The sequence below is a fragment of the Pelmatolapia mariae genome, linkage group LG14 (genome assembly GCF_036321145.2).
Source record: "Pelmatolapia mariae isolate MD_Pm_ZW linkage group LG14, Pm_UMD_F_2, whole genome shotgun sequence".
Classification (NCBI taxonomy): domain Eukaryota; kingdom Metazoa; phylum Chordata; class Actinopteri; order Cichliformes; family Cichlidae; genus Pelmatolapia; species Pelmatolapia mariae.
Genome location: NC_086239.1, coordinates 25,012,470 through 25,032,986, shown reverse-complemented (window position 1 = coordinate 25,032,986; position 20,517 = coordinate 25,012,470). Strand labels below are relative to the sequence as shown.

The 20,517-nt window shown below is 36.6% G+C and overlaps 1 protein-coding gene and 1 pseudogene across 1 annotated transcript; both read right to left on the bottom strand.

Annotated features, from left to right (window-relative positions):
- Positions 1-155: 155 nt before the first annotated feature.
- On the bottom strand, positions 156-3,674 carry LOC134641170 (extracellular calcium-sensing receptor-like). The gene is made up of 6 exons (XM_063493426.1): positions 3,517-3,674; positions 3,144-3,432; positions 2,093-2,899; positions 1,772-1,999; positions 1,185-1,308; positions 156-1,054 (listed from the first exon to the last, which is right to left on the bottom strand). Exons 1-6 carry the CDS (start codon positions 3,651-3,653, stop codon positions 156-158), a joined length of 2,484 nt encoding a protein of 827 aa, XP_063349496.1. The 5' UTR covers positions 3,654-3,674.
- A 3,040-nt stretch (positions 3,675-6,714) lies between these two features.
- On the bottom strand, positions 6,715-20,510 carry LOC134640589 (extracellular calcium-sensing receptor-like; annotated as a pseudogene).
- Positions 20,511-20,517: the final 7 nt, after the last annotated feature.

The window sequence follows — 20,517 nt, the reverse complement described above, 5'->3', positions numbered from 1 at the left end:
CTAAAGAGTAAAACATAAACAAACGCTATACATATTTGAATTACTGGTTTACAGGACCAATATATAAAGTAATAAATTGATCAATGATTGTATACAAATCAAAATAAACAAATCTTAAAGATGGAGTAAGCATACCCTCGTGCATTTGTTATTTTTTAATGGTTTCTCCCCATCATATGTCTTTTTGTATTTCTTTCGGGTTTCACTAATAAAATATAACATTTTGGAGCAAATATACTGAAAAATAACCCAAAACTTGAGGCCAGAATAGCAAATATCTCTACAGCTACAGTAAATTTACCAGGAGAGCTGACATATGCTGGGATAAAAGTGACCCAGACTGCACAGAATATCAACATACTGAAGGTGATGAATTTGGCCTCATTAAAATTATCAGGCAGCTTTCGAGACAGAAAAGCAAGGATAAAGCATAGCAAACTGAGAAGTCCTATATATCCTAAAACAGCCCAGAATCCTAAAGGTGAACCTAAATTACACTCTAGTATAATCTTTTCAGTGGCATGGACTGTGTTTTTGTAGGGGAATGGTGGAGCAAAAATTAACCACAGTACACAAATCAGCAGCTGGAGTAAAGTACAGCTGAGCACACTTGTTCTCTGAAGTGCAGCAGAACACTGAGGAACTGTTTTTGCTGGCCTTGTAGCCTTAAAGGCAATCACCACTGTTATAGTTTTAGCCAAAATGCATGACATACACAAGGCAAAGCTTGCGCCAAAAGCTGTGTGGCGTAGCATGCATGACCACTCAGTAGGCTGGCCAATGAAGGTCAAAGAACACAAGAAACACAGAGTTAAGGAGAAGAGCAGCAAGAAGCTCAGTTCAGAATTACTGGCTTTGACAAGAGGTGTGTGACGAAACCGAAAGAAAACACATGACACTGCCAATGTTAAACTTGCTCCAAACAATGAGAAAGCAGCGAGTAGGCCCCCCATAGTTTCTCCAAAAGACAGGAACTCAATCACCTTTGGAACACAGTGGCTGCGATCTGCATTCGACCAGCACTCCAGCGGACATGGTAAACACACTGCAGAATCTGAATAGAAAGTGTCAAACATAAAAAAGTATTTTGATAGACCTAATACTGAAATAAACACTTCCTAGTAATGTATCAACTTATTATCACTTTTTTACATAGTAAAAATGACAGGAAAATTTCTACACACTGTTTGTGTTGCTAATTTCTCCAGCAGCACAGGCAATACAGGAGAAACAGCAGATGGGTTTGCCTTTAATTGCAGCCTGGCGGAAACCTGGCGGACAGCTCTCACTGCAGACAGACAATGGCTTCTGTAACAACACCACAACTCAAAGGTCACAGTTTGTTCCTCTTGTAATCCACATACTTAATTTAGATTGTTCAATTTATTTCACATTAATAATATTGAAGAACGAAAAACATACAAACATGCATTTAACCTTCAGACCATTATTTTACTCATTATTCTGCATCAGAGGGGAAAATTAACATAAAAATAGTTCTGAAGCTGTTATATTAACACTGTTACAATTTAAAATTAAGGATTATACATATCTGTGTATGTGGGAGAGATTGTTTTTATTTGCTAAAGTTCAATATTAAACAACTTTATGAATGTCAGTTTTTATTAATAAAAAAGTGTTACTTGTATTTCTCATTAACAGAGTTTTGAACAAGTAACTACAATTTATTTCATATTTTGTTTCTGCATAATTTTAATCAACCTGCAAAATAAGTATTAAATAAATATTCCCTGCTCTCAAATAGACTTACCATTTGGGATTCAGAAACCCACGTTATATTGATTCCATTCATGGCAAGCTGACTTTCATTTGGTAGTGAAGCATCATAGCTCCCTACAGCCACAAAAATTATATCTCCTGCTTGGTTTCTCTGCCAGTTCACAAGTTCATACACTGCTGAAGGGTCTCCATTTTCATCAAAATATACTCTTTCTCCCGACTGAAGAGTGAAATTGACGTCTTGGAGGTGTTTCACAATCTACCAATCCAAAACGAGGGTTGGTAACTTAGCATATATAGAATTCTAGATCATATAAATAATTTTTCTACAATTTTTAAGGTAATGTTTTACCTTTTTTGGCTCTAAATGATCCTTCCATATACATGACTGATTCATGGCTTTAGCACTTTCACCACAATTTAACAAGTTATGCATAGCATGAGCTACGGCATACACAGCCTTGTACACATTGTTAGATATCCTTAGTTGTGATACATCTGTAAAAGGATTGTTTATGTCCTCTAACTTCTCAGAGCCAGAGCACTGAATCTGACTAGGCAGCCTGGATTGAAAACTGCAGCCAAAAACCGTTTCCCAGAACTCTCTTAGCACATTATTCTGAGGATCCTGACTTGGGTTAACTTGTAAAAGAAATTCTCGCAGGCCTGCAATCTTTGCCTTTCTGATGGTGAAGCCCAGAGACCCTGTCAGTATGCCAGAGTACCTCTTAGTAGCCAAATGACTTGCTGTTATCCACGATTCACTGCCCACCCACTGCAACCCAGTCAAGTTCTGCTTCAGAGCTTCCTCCAGCAAAATGTCCATCTCACCCTGGGCAAGAAAGGCAATCAAAACTCTTGCACTGCCACTACGAATCACTTCAATCACCCTTGCAACCTCCTCACTAGAGTCAGTCCTTGAAATGGCCTCTGAATATTCAACACAAACCCCTTCCTGACTTGCTGCTGTGATAAAAGTTGCCATCCCATTGTTACCATAATCATTGTCACTTCTGACTGCCCCAACCCATGTCCATCCAAAATATTTTACCAGCTTTGCCAGGGCCCTGCTCTGATAGTAATCACTGGGGATGGTTCTGAAGAATGAAGAGTAATCCTTTCTGTTACTCAGACAAGCACATGTGGCAAAATGGCTGATCTGAAATAAAGTAAAAGAGAAAAACAAAAACAAATTGACAAGTAAGTGGGAAGAGATTTACAGTTGGGTCTTCAGAGACAAAACAAAATGTTGTTTCTGGCTTGTAACTAAATCTAATGTAAAGCTTGGAAGCCTTAAATCTAAGATTCACACAAACCTGTCAGTGACCAAAAAAGTTACTAGACTTCAATTTTTGGAGACAGTTACATTATAAAAAATTGACACAAATATTATAAATACTTACTACTGGTATTTGGAAGGTCCCACAAATTTGCAGCATCACAATGGTTGAAGAAGACTCAGAAGCTCCAATGATGACATGAACAGATGAATGACTGCTGCAGGTTTTCTCTGCTGTCCTTTCCTGTCCATTTAGTAGACCCATCACTGCACGTGTTGAAGGCAGTGTTGAACCACAGCTGTCAAATATCTTATAACCAAGTGAAATATTAGGCAGTAAAGTGCTGCTATTGTTGATCTCTTCTACGGCAAAAATCATTGTTTGGGCAAAACGAAATTCTCTCAAATTTATCCTGAAAAGAGTAAAAAAAGTGTTTTAAAAAGTGTAATGTAAAGTTCTCCAAGTCATGAACCCTGCAAAGGGAAAAAAGACAAACCTGGAGCATGTGAGAGGTTCTGGAGTATGAGTCAGGGAGAACGAAGGCTTTGAGATTTGGCTATGGATAGAAAAAGCTCCTCCAATAGTAATATCCCCTTTCTTAGTCAAAAGAGGAACCTCTGGACTTCCTAGCATTTCACAGACAACAGTATTTTCCTCTGCTCTGCAGACTCCCATAAATAAACCCCAAAATAACACTCTGAACGTGCAGTCATACATCTTTTACAGACAACCACATTCATGCATGTACAGCCCTGTACTCTGTTCTGATATTACTGACTAAACATGTGTATTCTTTAATGGGCAGAGCTTTATAGAGCTATAATTGATGAAGCCTGAGGTCCTCCTATCATATCACAGGATGACATACATTGTCACACTGTTTTGCGATTTTTATGGGAGACAACTATTTTTTTTTTTTGAGTCACCCTTACCAGAAAATGCATATATTTTAAGCTGTCTTCTTTGGAAACATTTGATATAATAATAGTGTAAATTGTTTTGTAAATTATGTAAATTGTTATAATAGTGGTAATCGAAACAATTTAGTACTTTAAAAATATTGAATTTTCTAATGACACAAGACTCCACGTGGGACCATACAACTCAACACACACAGAGCTAGGTATTCTAATTCAGCTGCACAGTTTGCTTTATTAATTGATGGTTCAAAACAGGAACCATTTGGCAGTGTGATAAAATCAACACAATTTAAAATAAATACTTAATACTTAAACAACTGTCAAATTTCTATTTAAGATATTTTAGGTGGCAACATTCCATAACCTTTGTGGTAACTAAATAAAGACTCTAAACAAGACATATATGTAAATATTTGTTTTGTAAACACACACACACTCACACACTTATATAGATTGATTAGTAACCCACTGGCAGCCAAAAGTTGCTACTGAAATCTGAAATTCATGAGTAGTTACTGGAGGTTGCTGGCAGTCATGAAACTGATCACAAACCGTTATGGCACTGCAGCACACTACTACATAGCTACGGCTGGCTAGTTCCCACATTTGAAAGTTAGTATGAACGATAAAGATAAGCAAGTGACTTGCCAAGCTCTAGTTACACTGGGAAAAGGGTGAAGCAAACCAGTATGGGGCGTCGTTTGGAAACTGAAACATGCTGAAATTAATGGCAACATTTTTTCACATATAGCTTAAAACCTTATAAAAATGTGTTTTTCGAGTCACTTTTTACAACATTTACTAAAACATTTGTAACTTTTTATATTTAAAACACAATTTTAAATGTTAAATCTAAATGTTAAATACTAAATCTAAATATTGTATTTAAATCTAAATGTTAAATGTTAAATCTAAATGTTACGGGAAACTAAATGTTTAGCTAACATGCAAATTTATTGTACAGGTCAACAGGAAACCAAAATAAAAGCTTTATGAAAACCTCCGGCGCTAAAGTGTGCCGGTAGTGGTCAGGTTGTTTGTCTGCTCTTGCCTGACGGTCACGTCTCACCACCATGAGCTGCTTCACTTCTTGCCTACCAACATGTGCAGCGATTTAGCTGAAAACATCAAAAGAGCCATTTTGTTGGCCATCCAAAGGTTCAGCAGTAGTGCACACTAAACAACTGCAGTCTCCACTTCACAATCGCTGCAGCATTTGTCCAGCTAAATCGCTGGACATGCTGGTAGTTAATTTCAGCATGTTTCAGTTTACAAACGGCGCCCCATAAACCAGAAACAGAGAATATTCATCTTCAAAGTTTTACCTCTTGAAACATGTTGATTATAGTTATGAAGCACAACTTTTACTTTGAGGGCAAATATTCTACATTTCTGGCCTGCATCACACTTTTTCAGGTTTCACTGTATGTCTGAGAGTACATGGTAAATGACTACTAACAGGTTGGTGCGTTTGATTCAAAATGTGGGTGACTGTGGCAATCAGCTAGAGAAAAAAGCAATCACAAGGAGCTTTACAACTGAAATCATGTTTATAAGTGAGTACAAAATGTATTGTTGACATCTTTGGATTTTATTGTAACTCGTTCACATGGATACTGTAGTTAGTTGCATAGCCACTGTGACTGACAGGTGTCCTGACAGCAGTGGTGAGTGAAATGTTAGTATTATTATAGCATTAGCACAGAAGTCACATTAATCTTGAGGTTTTAAAATGCAGTCCAAAACTAATGGGTGACATCATTGTATCATAGTGGCGATGTCTATGGCTGACATTTTTTCTCTCTCTTTTCTCTCTGTGTGGACGTGTGTGATGGTATCGTATAAACCCATACTTTATCCACAATAGCGTAAACAAATTTTAAACAGATTTTGTACAATATCCCAATATTTTCAGAATTGGGCTTGTATGATAAATACTGACACTGAATATGGTCCGTAAACTGTTGTCTGATATACCTTGCACTTTTCTGTCAGTGAGGCTGTACAATGTCCAACAAACTTGATCAGTGCTGAGGAGTGATTGTTTTTAAAAGGTTGAGTGTGAACAGGTCATGCCTGAGAAAGAGGCTTGGTTCACAAGTGCATATTGCAATAATTAGAATAAATTACTTTTAACATATTAAACACAGAACTCAGTTCAGAACAGATTCAATTCAATTTTATTTGTATAGCAGCAATTCACAATAACAGTTGCTAAAGGCGCTTTATATTATAAGGTAAAAAAGACCCTGCAATAATCCAACAATTTGCAGGATCAGGTTCAGGTTTATGTGTTTTTTCAAGCACTTTTATTTTCTAATGACAAAGCTTTTTGACTCATGTGTACATGATAAAGGTTTGCAAATCAGAAGGCCATTGTCTATACTGTAGACTATACCTATGCTAATAATAAAGTGTGACAAGTTAGTTTTTTTAGTTTAATATATTCATATAAAACTAAAAAACGATATATACACTTAATTCCCAATTTAATAATGAACCAAAAAAAGTGTATCAAATATTTATTACACCTTTTTATTGTTAATTGTTATTGTTAATATTACTGACAGTGTTAGAACTGGTACACAATAAAATTATCAAAATCAATACAAAAAAGAAAACTGTAAACAGTGTAGTACATTCACTTTGTACAATTTTTGGAAAATACAGATACAATACATGTGAAAATTAATGTCACACCAAAACTTAAGGGTAAGTAGTGAAATCAAAAAGTATACAACTAAATGCATTTGAAATAAAACTGGTACCTTGATTTATTTTGATTGTATTTTTCCCATCAAATGTTTCTTTGTGTTCAGTTCAGGTTTAATTACAATAATATAGCATTTTGGTGCAAAGATACAAAAGAGTAGCCCATAACTTGATGCCACAATAGCAAATATTTCCACAGCAACTGTGAATTTTCCAGGAGAACTGACATAAGCTGGTATAAAGGTTAACCACACTGCACAGAATATTAACATGCTGAAAGTGATAAATTTAGCTTCATTGAAATTATCAGGCAGCTTTCGAGCTAAAAAAGCAAGTACAAAACATAACATAGCCAGAAGCCCTATGTATCCTAGCACAGCCCAGAAACCTACAGGTGATCCCAGGGCACATTCAAGTATAATTTTCTCTTTGTAATGGTTCATATTTTTGTAGGGGAATGGTGGGTTTATTGTTAGCCAAAGAATGCAAATCAAAACCTGTATGAGAGTGAATGCTAGAACACTCAGTCTCTGCTGTACAGGTCCAAACCATTTCATGACATTAGTCCCTGGAAGTGTAGCTCTAAAGGCCATCAGTACTACTATTGTTTTCCCCAGAATACAAGAGATGCAGAGCACAAAAGTTATGCCAAATGCTGTGTGTCGAAGCATGCAGGACCACTCGGAGGGCTGACCAATGAAAGTTAGAGAACACAAGAAACACAGAGTCAAGGAGATGAGCAGCAGGAAGCTCAGCTCAGAATTGTTGGCCTTTACCAGTGGAGTGTCCTTCTTGATTAAGAATAGAGCAGCCACTATTAAAGTAAGGAGAACACCAAAGAAAGTAAAAAACACAATAATTTTACCCATAAATTCTGTGAAGGAAAGAAACTCAACATTTTTTAATATACATGCATCTCTGTTTTGATTGGACCAATATTCTCCAGGACACTTTTTGCAGTCATTAGAATCTGTAATGAAAATAGTGTTGCCGTTATTGGTATTAAATCAGTGTAACTGTAAATGAGTGACTGTACCACAGAAGACTTAAACATGACACATAAACTGTAGAAAGCAAACAGTGTATGCACATTGCTGTAATTCAGGACTGTGATACCTGTGGTGTTGCTGATTTCTCCTTCTGCACATGGCATACAGTCATAGCAGCAGACTGGCTTTCCTTTTTGAAGAACTTTATGTGTTCCTGGACGGCAGCTGACACTGCACACTGAGACAGGCAACTTCAGATCCAATAAAAAGGAATATGTGAAAGGTTTTGAAGAGACACATTTTTAACTATGTTGTGCTATCAGTTAAAATATTTACCTCTTTGCTTCCTTCAGGCCACATTATAGCTTCAGTTTTAAGAACAAACCTCTGACCAGGAGGTAGAGAAGCATCATAATAGCCAACTGGTATAAACTGAACAGATCCATCTGGTCCATGCTGCCAGTTTACCACCTCGTACCTGGCAGCAGTTGCTCCAGTGCTGTCAAACCACACTCTATCCCCATTCTTAATAGTAAAGTTCACTTGCTTTAGGGATTCCACTACCTGAAGACCAGAAAACTAAACTGTGTTATATATTGCCATTATATTAATATCACTATTTTGATGTACAAAACAAAGAAAAGTTTAGTCATTAGTTTAGTTTACCTGCCTATGAGTAACATGAACTTTGTTGTCACACCCTTGATTGTTTGAGCACTTTAGGATATTGTGCAGCGAATAGGCTACAGCATAGACTGCTTTGTAAATGTTACTGGAGTATCTCAGCTCTGCCACATCATCATCATAATCTATCAGCTCCATTAGATCATGATTTTCTTTGCAAAATGTAGTATTTATCATACTGTCCTGGTTTGCCTCCTTACACTGAAATTCTGTCTCCCAAAAGCCTTTGACTAAAAACTCTTCCATGCCACTGATATTAGCCTTTTGCACTGCAAAGCCCAGTGAGCCTCCCAATACAGCAAAGCTGGTAGGAGTCACAAGGCTGTCAGCAGTAATCCAGGCCTCCACTCCAATGAATTGTCTGCCAGTGATGTTGTGCAGACTCAATTGCTCCAGAAGGTTGTTCATCTCTACATGGGCCAGGAAACCAACAATAACCCGGGCAGTGCTCTTACGGATCACATCAACCACTTTTAGAAGTTTTTCTGGTTCTGCCCTGTGAAACTTCTCTCTGTATTCCACACACACTCCTTCTTCTTGGGCCGCAGCTAGGAAGATAGCCATGCCATTGTTACCATAGTCACTATCACTATTGACTGCTCCAACCCAGGTCCAGCCAAAGTGCTTGACCAGTTGAGCGAGGGCTCGACTTTGATAAAAGTCACTGGCAATGGTTCGAAAAAAAGAAGGATATTCTGTCCTGCTACTCAAACACTCACAAGTAGCTGAATGACTTATCTGAGTACACACAATAGAAAGATGTAAGAGAGAGAGACAGAATAAGGAAAGTTTACATTTCATATGCATACATGGAATATCCATCAACATCCCTCTTACCACTGGTATTTTAAATGGTCCAGTAGTTTGTGACAGAACAATGGTTGAAGAGGATTCAGACTCCCCAATAATAGCATGCACAGCTGATTGGCCAGAGCAGCTCTTTCCCAGCATCCATTCATCACCATTAATCAGGGCCATAACTGCACGCATTGAGGACAGTGTTGAGCCACAGTTGTCATAAATACGATATCCAATAGAAACATTGGGAAGAAGAGAACTGTTTTTGTTTATGTCCTCAATAGCAAATATCATCGTCTGTGCAAATCGAAACTCCCTAAGGTTGACACTGAGAAATGAAAAGCAAATATAAACTTGTGTTTACTGTCACAAAACTCAGTATTTTTGTTAATAGCATAAAATTACCTGGAACACCTGAGGCGTTTTGGTTTCTCTGTAAAGACAAGTGAAGGCGACGTTATTTTGCTGTGGATGGAAAAGGCTCCACCGATCATAACATCTCCTTCTTTTGACAGCATAGGAAACTCTGGACTCCCCAGTATCTGACACAGAGAAGCTTCCTCCTCTACAATTTGAAATGCAAAAAATCCAATGAACACTAGTCCTGTTATCAATGACAACATCTTCTATTTATGCATTATGGTGGGAAAAAGCCACTCTTGTCTGGGTTAGAGCAGAATTTTATCTTAGACCATGACAGGGTATGTTGGTTTTTACCAACCAATCAGAGACAGGAAAACTTTCATTGGTCCTCGGCATGATATTATGCATTGATAATGATTTGTTACAATTTTAGGTTTTTAGATTTCCAAATTTATATGAAACAAATGAAGCAAATTATAACTTCAAACCAACAAACATAATGTCCAGTGCATATCAATGCATAATTATACACAATTTAAGGATTTAACATGAAATATTAGATAAAACGTGCACTTTGAAATTGTCCTAATTTTTTTTAACAAGGAAAAAAAATCCATAAATACTTAAAATTTTAATTAAATCCCACTATGCAAAGTGATGTCAGAGTAACCTTTTTAATATGTCACTTTAGGACGTCCAGTTTTAGTCCACTGGAGGGGTTGTTTTGTAATGCCAGGTGACATTTTTTTCTCAACGTCTTCAGAACATCTAGTGTAGATATCTGTAGGACCTCCATGTACAGGCTATTTATAGTCAAAATGTGGTTGTTGTGGACATCTTTTCAATGCCAAACTTTACAAAACTTAGCCTAAAGCCTAAAGCCTGTTTAAATGTTGTTTTTATACTGTTCCTATCCGGTCTTTAAGTCTGACGTCACTAGCCGTGTCTGGGCTCAAACTCCGCTGCAGGTCCATAAATCAAACGATCACTGTGGCATCACTGAGAGTTGAAAAACTGTCTAAAGTCTTTCATCTGTAATAAAATGATCAGCGTTCTGCTCTACCAGGTGTAACAATTGAGTTTAACATCCAGGCATCCATGAAAACGGAATTTATGACATTTAACGGAGTTAGAAATTAGCAGGAAGTTAGCTCGCTAGCTTCCATCTAAATACAATATAGCATGTCCTGACTGAGGGATTTTGGAAACAAATTCAAACGTATGGCTCTGCTATCACTTCCAACATAAATGAAGACAGAAAACTAAACAGCAGTGACGTTTGTAGGGTTACTGAAGTTTGGCTAGCTGGTATATAACGATGTGCTACATGACCGCTAGCGACACAGCTATGCGAGCATAATATAAACACGCTAACTTTTTTCCACTCGATAAAAGTTAACGTGAGGATTCTCGGTGGTCAGGAACAAATGTAATCGCATGGCAGGATGCTGTAAACGGACCAAACTTCAGCCAGGAGAACAAATGAGATAATCCATCCACAATACGAGGTTAGTCATTCATATACTGCTGCATGGGCTGGGCTGTAGTTACATTGTAAGGTTTTAAAAACTGAGCTTAAATAAATGATTAGCGGTAATAAAAGCCGAGGGAGGTCAACAGTGATCACTGACTGTTTTTAGGAGCTTTTTGAGATTAAATAGAAGAAAATACAAAACATTAAACATGTTAACAACACAAAAGCCATATTAAACGCAGACTACTTTAGGCCCGGAAGCAGGATTCGTCATGTCATCACTTAAAGACCGGATAGTGTCAGTAGTCACATATTTTCAGAGGGTAAAGGACATGTTTTCTATAGACTACCAGTTAATCTTTTTGTTGCTTTGTTTACACTTTTGTATCCGTCTATAGCTATCATTTGTGGCTGAGACAATCAAATGAAGTTATTGGAAAATGATCTGGAACAGTATGCCACCTTCTGAAATGGGACTAGATCATAACAATTATGTGCGAAGGAATGCAGAGTGATCAGTGCACATCTCCAAAATGCCGCAGGCTCTTGAAGCTAAAATAAAAGTGAGCAGCTGCTCGGTGGATTTCGAGCACACATGTCCCCAGCTTCTCACAGTTTGGAAAATGTGCGCATTGACAAAGACTGTCGAGCAGATAGTCCAGTTCATACATATACACTTTCACAAACTTCTCCTACTTGTCATTGCAACTTCTCTACCAATCACAACCATGTTCACTTCCTCTTACAATCATAAGCTCTTTGTAATAAAACACATTTGTAATTAAAATGTATAAATCATGTACATTTCCTGCACCTGTCATAGACACATAAAGTCCAAAAATATTACCCAGTCCAAAGTTCAAATGCTGAACATCATATTGACGTCCAAGTTTGGACGTCCAAAATGTGGACCTGCTTTGGACATTGATCCATGACTAGAATTGATGGACCCAATATAGATATGATGTTTAGCGGGATTTGATTCATGAGTAAAATGTACTATTTGGCTATTTTCACACAGAGTTATAGCCAGCAGGTCTTGATTTCAAAATGTAGAGATGATGAATGCTACCTTATGTTTAACTCAAAAGTATTCAGCTTCCCTTTCTTTCATTCAGTTTATTTTATTTTATACATATGATTGTACACATTCTGTTTGCTGTAATGAAAATAATGAGAATATATGTCTTCAAGAAACAATTACAAGAGTATTTTATCCATACATGTATTTGTGAATATCTTCAATTATACCCGATTTACTCATTGCACTGTATTAACAGTGTTCCAATACCTGCAGTGCTAAAACAATAATATATAGATCCATATCATTGCAAATGAAAAACAAAAGTTCACAAGTGAATTAAACACAGACTTATGAAAACACAAGTAATACCATATCTTGTGTAACTGTAGCTCAATAAGATTACATTTTTAGAGTTAGTTAATTTATACATCAGTGCACATACAGTTCCTCAAAATGTAAAGGTATGAAAAGTGGGGACCATAATTAAATATAGTATATGGTTTGCAGTTGTTCATCTTGGGAACTTATACAAGCTTCTAAATACAAACAAGGCACTTTTCATTTTTGCAGGGCTTCAAAATGCTGCAAAGTTTTAATATTGACTATTTTAGATCACATAGGAAATTTGTGTTCCAGCATACAAATGGTAGTATTACTGCTGAACACTGTCATAACCGTGTACATTATTCCTGGTAATGTGACCCAAATATCTGCCTTTTTCATTACACTTAATATTGTAACATGGCATACCAAGTAACAGTTATTTTTTTCTGCTTAACAGAAAACAACTAGTGCAGTAGTTTTCGATACTAACTATTATTTTTTTTATAAACTGTTATGAACAGTTGGGGAAGATGATTTGAAAGTCATTTTTACTAACAAAACCTCAGCTGGATGAACATAGTGATGTGGAATCCTACATCTAGTAATCTAGAAATCTGGGCTAATGTGTTGTTGTTTTTTTAATCTGTCAGTTCCTTTCTTTCTTTGTTCTGTCTGCTTTGAACAGAAAATTTGAACGTAAAATAAAAACAAAAGAAACAAACAAAAAACAACATTATATATTGCACGTGGATTTACACATAATCATTCTTGATTTGAATTTGTGCTAAATGCTTTTGGCATGTTTACCTTGTATTTTCAGTTATTTCCCTGTGTGGCGCTTTAAGAAGGTATTGCATTTGGATTAGGGGATTAAAGTTACACTTTTGACAGGGAGCAAAATAAACAATTTAGCATAACTGATTTAGCAGTGTATTGAGCCTTGCAATAATTAATTTTGTTATTGTTCCCTTTCAGCCAAAGGGATGTTCAGTAGCAGCTGGTGTGCCTCTTGGGCCCTTTTGAATCACCAAAAGATATTGTTAATTTTGTTTATGCAAAGTTAAATTGGTGTTTATGCAATAGTTTTCAGTCACTGTTGTTTACCTTTGGGTATTGATTAAGTTTGAACACAGGTGCTGAAGTGCAGGTGCCTAAGGCCTGACCATGACCTACACCTGTGGCTCATCCCAATCACAAGCACAATAACAAACTGAGAAATTCCCTGTAGAATACAGTCAGCTCACACACCTATCCTCTTAGCAGATACTTGTTTTCAGGAGTGTTGCATCATGATACCCTTATGATGTCCACTGGAGAGCTGGTGCCCTCAAGGCCAAAGTCTATGATTCATCTTACTTTTTGAACTTGATGAAATGAATGAAAGTCCGAAGTTGACTTCGTATATGTTTTTTCAGTGTCAAAAGACATATTATCATGCAACTGGATCTGAACTTTTTATACACCTAGGCTTATTCTCTTTGGTATTATGAGGGTTGTTGCAGGGTAGGTTTGCAACACTGACAAATAATAAATATTTAAGCTACATTTTCATAACAATCCAAAAATGATATGCTTCCTTCGGTACCCTTATGTAGTATTTATAAGTTTGTAACAGTGCAGCAGCACAATAATGATTATTACCTGTGTTGTTGTTTAATGGGGATCAGGTCAGATCTCTGTGCAGTCCAGTGATGTTCTTTATTATTGCTAAATGATCTTTATATTCAGGAGAGCATTTTAGTGTTGCAAGAGTGAAGGGCCTACACTAAAATGTAAGGTCAGGGGTTAAGGGTTAGAGTTAGTCTTGGAAGGTCAGTATTGCCATAACAGGGAACTTAGAATACAAGTCAGCTAAATTATAGGGTAGAACATGGAAAGAGAGAAATAAATAAGAAATTATAAAAGCTGACACCTAATTTTGTTCTTATACAAAGCACATCTGGGACAGCAATACAGTATGTAGTGCAAGATTTAAATCAATGAAAATAAAAGAAAAAAAGTAAAATACTTAGTCTTGTTAACAAAACATTTTCCTAACAAATTACATATACACACAATCACAAATCAGTGATTTCTTTGTACCTCTGTTGCATCACCATACCATGGACAATACTGTCATCTGCTGGTAGTATTGTGGAATTACTGAAAACCATACTAATTCCAGTTGTGATGTATATTTTGCTGCAGCAGCAGCATATTATTATTATTATTAGTAGTAGTAGTAGTAGTAGTAGTAGTAGTAGTAGTAGTAGTAACTAAAAAACTGTATACAGCCAATATTACTAGTCAACACACACAGTGTAAGGGGACAAAAATGCATATAAATGCAAATATATACAATAATTATAGAACAAAAAGTAGACCGACACATGAGGGAAATATAAAAAAATTCAATACAAGCACATTGACAAGTAAAATATATATATATATATTTTTTAAAAAGTGGCATGGCCACAGACACACAAATATTGACACTGGCTGTGTGTTCTTATTATAGATTGAAACTTAATTTCTTAATTTCTTAACCTCAATGAAGATAAGCCCTAAAATTTAATGTTGTGTCTTCAATTAAAACCAATTAAGGGCCTTGTTCAGTCAGACTGTGCAATGTTTAAAGAAATTGCAAAACACCCAAGAGTCACATCTCAGACTCTATAGGCCCAAGTTGGCATGTTAAATACTGAAGTTCATGACAGTACAATTAGAAAAAAGCCTTAACAAGTATGGCAACACCCTAATAAACCACAATACCTCTGGAACAATATCCGTTCAAAAGCAGAGAAGAAAATGGAAACGTCTAAACATAATGCATGGCACCATGTCTGCTGGAAACCAAATCCAGCACATCAGCACAGACGCCTCATACCACATATTAAACACAGTGGTAGATGGGTGATGTTTTGGGCTTATTTTACCACAGAATCTGAGCACATTGATACTAAAGTATTGTAGAGTCTAATGTGAGATCATCTGTCCGAGAGCTAAAGCTTGGCCTAAACTACATCATGGAACAGAGCAGTGATCCAAAGCACAGCAGCAAATCTAGAACATAATGGCTGAGAAAGTAAAGAATGAAGGTGACAGACCTCACCGTGGCCAGAATGCTATCGCTGGGAAAAAATGCCTACAAATGTCAATAAACTGAAGCAATGGTGTAAATAACAGTGGGTCGAAATTCCTCTTCAATGATGTGAGGGATTGGTAAAGATATGCAGAACATTACTTCAAGTTTGTGTTGCTAAAAGTGGTTCTTGAGTCATCTTGATAGTTTCTGACTCATTGTTTCTTCATTCTCGTATAGTTTTTGTTAAAAACAAAATGATATACTGTATGTAATATGTATGTTAGATTATTTATTGCTGTGTACCTCAAGATGTGTTGAAATAATTTTTGAACCTGGTAAGAACCAGATGATTTTATTTTTTTTGTTATGTCCAGATACATAAAACCTTAGAACTGAAAGAAGATGTACTTTCTTTCCTCATGACTCTATAAGGTCACAGTAGTTTCTTTTACAGGGACAATCTTAAGAGTAAATCCAAATGTTTGCAAAATATCACTGGGCTTCAGGTATGACAGTGACATTCAGTAATAATGAGAAACATCTTCTGATGTGAAGTGCAAACTCACAAAAGGACTGAAATCACACAATTGCTTGTTTGCCAAAATTCAATGGAACCAATAGGGGTACTTGGTTAAGGTCATCTTTGGCGGCAAGTCTTTTCCCACTGCCCTGATTTCTGCTGCATACTAGGAGATGGTCACAGGCCCAAGTGTCCATATCAAAATATGACATTTACCAAAGAATTGATGATGACGTGTGGATATTTTTTAAAAGGCTACAACGAGGGAAATTCTAAAGATGACTGTGCTCATAGAAGAAAAAGACTATATTTCCCAGTTCTGCCTAAAAGGTTTTACAGCTAGATAACTGAATTACAATTAAATTGTGGGTAGATGACAATCCAATAGAAGATATTCAGCAGAAATTAGAGTTACAATGAAGCCTGAAAGTCATGATGGAGATTTGAGTGGCCTGAATACAGCCAATGTTATTTGAACTCATACTGATATTTTTAATCCTTGTAAACCTAATAAATATAAATATATATGTATATGTACAGCATTAGCTTGAACATAAATTAGATAAACTACTTTGAAATGTAATGTTAATTTCAAATTGTGAAAACAATGACACCCTTGAATAGAAACTTTTATAGTACTCAGTATGTGTGTATGTTTCTTAAAGTTAACTTAGAAGAGTTTTTTTTCTTCTCTTCAATATTAAACTAATAATTGCAGGTGACAGTAACTAATGTCTTATTGCCATCTCACTAATTAATGGCATCAATGCTAATTGTTCTGAGAGAAACAAGGTAACCTTCAATTAAAAAAATTCTAAATTAATTAGTTTTCAACGCAACACCTGGTGAGCTCTTGTTTTTTAGCCTAAGGGCCAGATGTCATCAGTCTTGTCGAAAACACTTGCTTGTCTTTTCTTGCCCAGTTTTCCCCTTGTTTCCCTCTCACCCCTCTGGGAAAAAGGTAAATTGGCAGGTTTAGGTTGATGTCATAACATAGTTTCCCTTTCATAATATGCTCACAAACAAGTTTAAGTGCTTCCCAAGTGCACACACTTACGCTTCAATGCATGTTGTTATTCATTCAGATTAAGACAACACATGTTGTTTTCATCATCTACAAGTTCACAAACAAGTGACATGCAAACATGAAAAAAAAAAAACTTTGCCACAAGTGAAGGATATTTAAAAACTTTTGTGTCTGTGAATATGTGTGACGTATTCCATGTTATATATAAGTGTATGCATATATATTTTAAATCTAATAATATATCTATACATTTATAAGATGGCACTGAGCCTAAATTGTGATGTGACCACTACCCCTACTACTATTTGGTTAAATGACTTTTATCGAGCTGCACAACACCAAATGCTCCTGGTAGACAGCAACAACCTTCTAGCATCATACTGGTTCGATATCTGACAACTCCTTACTTTGTAACTTTATCAGTTTCAAAATCACTTTTGATGTTTGTTGTCTTGGAACACCCAGTTGTTTTTAAGTTGAAACTATCTAGCTGTTGATTTGAGGTGATGTTAATTATTTCATTGACTTTGTGCAATGTACTAGCAAAATAACCCCAGAGCATGATACCACCACCATGCTTAATAACTGGCACTCGTACTCCAAAAATACCTCTTGTCAATTTGGCTAAATAGTTTGATCTTTTTCTTGTTTGACCATAAAGCATTTCTCCCAGAAATCATTTGGCTTGTCAATGTGGGCAGCTGAATATTGATTTGAAAGTGGCGATTTTGAACCATTCAGTCCATGGTTATGTAAAACTGGCTTCTTGTGGACAGTGACACTACTTTTTCAGCAGTTTCCAGTTCCTGGCAGGCTTGGTGGTTCTTTTAATTTTACTTTAATTTATTTTAATTAATAACAAGAATTTTCTAAATTATCCATAACTCCTGTGGCATTCTGACAGGACAAGCAAGGCAAGCAATGCTGTCTAAAAATACATATATATTAATGTGTACCACAGGAAACCAACCTCTTTCTTTTGATCTCAAACAATGCTGTCACTGTCAGAGATCTTTGCGCCTGTCAATTAACATGTACATCCATCCTTTATATTGCTGCCATCTTGTGGCTGCAGTCAGCTATATTCATTTGTGTCAATCTCAGAAAAAACCCCAGTTCTCTCTGTTTTGGGGACGTGTCCATTCTCCATTAAAAATTACTTTAACTGGACAAGCTGAAAGGCCAGCTGTGTTTTTCTCGTAATTTGCACATGCACATTATGGATAAACCACTGGTCTTTGACAGTAATCTGATGGGAGAGTAGGTACACTTTCAAAGTAGCAGCTATGAAATTATCTGAATATGTTTAACCAGCTGCTTTGTCAACACATCAGATTCATTTTTCATTCATATTTTCAATCCCCACTGTGTAGATATTTACAGTTAACTTTGTCTGCTCAAGCCTCTTAATTCAGCTGATTCTTTATTATTATTTTATTATAATAATAATAAAAAAGTCGCCCCACACCACTGGCTTTAAGTCGATTTTGTGGGAAAAAAATATTCATGCTAAAAATGCTGAAAATCAAACAGCAAAGTTTGAAGTAACCTTCATTCTCTGAACAGACTATTAGCATGTCTGGAGACTGAATATTCTGAAGACTCTAATATGCCGCAGGTCTCTTACTGCTTCCAGTACAAAAGGAAATGATTTTTGCCTGACAGTGAGAGGCAGTGAAATTTTTCTCAATATTCATTGTGTGAGAAACAACAAGGAATTGCTTGATCTCCATAGTGAATCAAGCCCTATACCCTCATATCACAACCAGCGGTCCTTTATTTTTCCACATATATCCAACAGAGTGCATGTAGAGTATAGGTATACATATTGCCTGGATCATTTTCATTTTTCTTATAACAGCAGAGAAAATGTGTTTCCAGGCCAGCTAATCTTTATCTCTTCTGTGTGCTGGATACAGCCATGTAATTTTTGCACTTATTATACTCAATGTTATTCCTGATTTCTGAGCTCTTCACCTTCCAGGCATTCTGCAAATCCAGCCTATACTTAAAAGCTGAAGCCACAGGTAATACTTTAAATTCAAATTGACTGCTAAATCAAGAGTGTTTCCTTTACTGTCTTGTTATGTCCCTTCTAGGGTGAGGCTGAGAAAGAGATCCATCTAACTGAAAATATCAGACAAACAAATCTATCTAAGGAATTAGATATGTGTGACATGCATTCCATGATAGATAGATTCACTCGCTGGGCCCACGTCCTCATATGAGGTTTTACATCGTTTTAGTAGATAAAGGTGAATGGCTTGGATATGAATTGAGCTGCGGTTTGGGAAAGGCCTCGAAGGGGACTGGCGGAGGCTCCCGGGCCTGGCAGATCCCCATGTACTAAATAGAAGTGAAGAAGTTAACGAATTGTAAAGGGCAGGGAGGGTGGGGCACGTAAACTTGGGGGACATATATAGATGAGAACCGGAAGGAGCGTGTTTGGAGGCGTGGTCCTGCTTCTGAAATTCAGATACTTTATTTCCAATTAGATCAAGATATCCTAACCAAAAGAAAGAAACTACACTACACCTAACCTCACTACCTAACATAAAGATGAGAAAAAGAAGTCAGATAGATAGATTGGATTTGGATTAGCTGATTATGCAAACTAGTTGTTTGTAGCCCTTTACATCAATATAACGGCGCAAAACTGACATCTAATAAGGAAGAAAGAAAATGAACAAGTTGTTCTCTATCGAGCTGATAATATCTGCAGACTCAGACTGATGGGACAGAGATGACTGTAAATTAAGTAAAACCTCCGAAACTTTCAATATATGCTCCTTTCAGCAATCAGCCTGTCATCAGAGGGGTGATATGGAGGAGGAGGATGAGCACACATGAAAAGTGACGCAGCCTAGAAGGTGTCCCTAGAAAGATATAATTTCAGCATTTTTATATAATTTCTCTTAGAGTTTCTCCAAGATTTAGTATTGCATGTCACTGATTTGTCACTCTACCAGGCGGGGTCCAGTGAAATGAGCTTGTAAGGTAAATCCAACAAAGGAAAGCATCAGTGAAAAAGTGTGGTTACAAATCCCACATTAATGCTGAGACAGAACTAATCTGTCTGTGGAATTTAATCTTCATCCTTCTCAATTGCGACCAATACCCAAAGCTACTTCAGACCACTTGTAGCAGTGACTTTCTCCAAAAACAGAAAAGATAAAACAATCTGTTTTCATAGTTGTGGGTCTGCAACCCAGCATTTATGCGTTTGGACCTTTGATTTTGTTTTATTTAATATTCTGAAGTTAAGATTCTGCTCCAGGTTTTGGTTCTTATTGTAGTTGTAATCCCTTTGTTTTATATTTATTTTTTTCCATTGTATTATCTAGTCTTTAGATTTCTGTTATCATTCCTCCCCTGTGTTCCATGTCCCTCCTCATGAAGTCAGTTGTGTTTCTGTTTGTTTAGCTTTCTTATCCATGTCAAGTTCGTGTCTTTGTCTCTGTCTCAGTGGTTATGCTTTCTGTTTTATTGTGGTGGCCGGTGTCTCTTGTGCATTATGTTCAGCTTTGCTTCACCTGTGTCGTTACTCCTGATTTGCCCCTGCTGTGTTCCCAGCTGTCTCCACTTCCCCATCTCCTCC

Coding starts and splice junctions, on each gene's coding strand:
- LOC134641170 (XM_063493426.1), bottom strand. CDS start 3,653: ATGCTAGGAAGTCCAGAGGTTCCTCTTTTGACTAAGAAAGGGGATATT. Junction 3,433..3,516: donor GAACCTCTCACATGCTCCAG/GTTTGTCTTTTT, acceptor TACTCTTTTCAG/GATAAATTTGAGAGAATTTC. Junction 1,309..1,771: donor GGGTTTCTGAATCCCAAATG/GTAAGTCTATTT, acceptor GTGTTGTTACAG/AAGCCATTGTCTGTCTGCAG.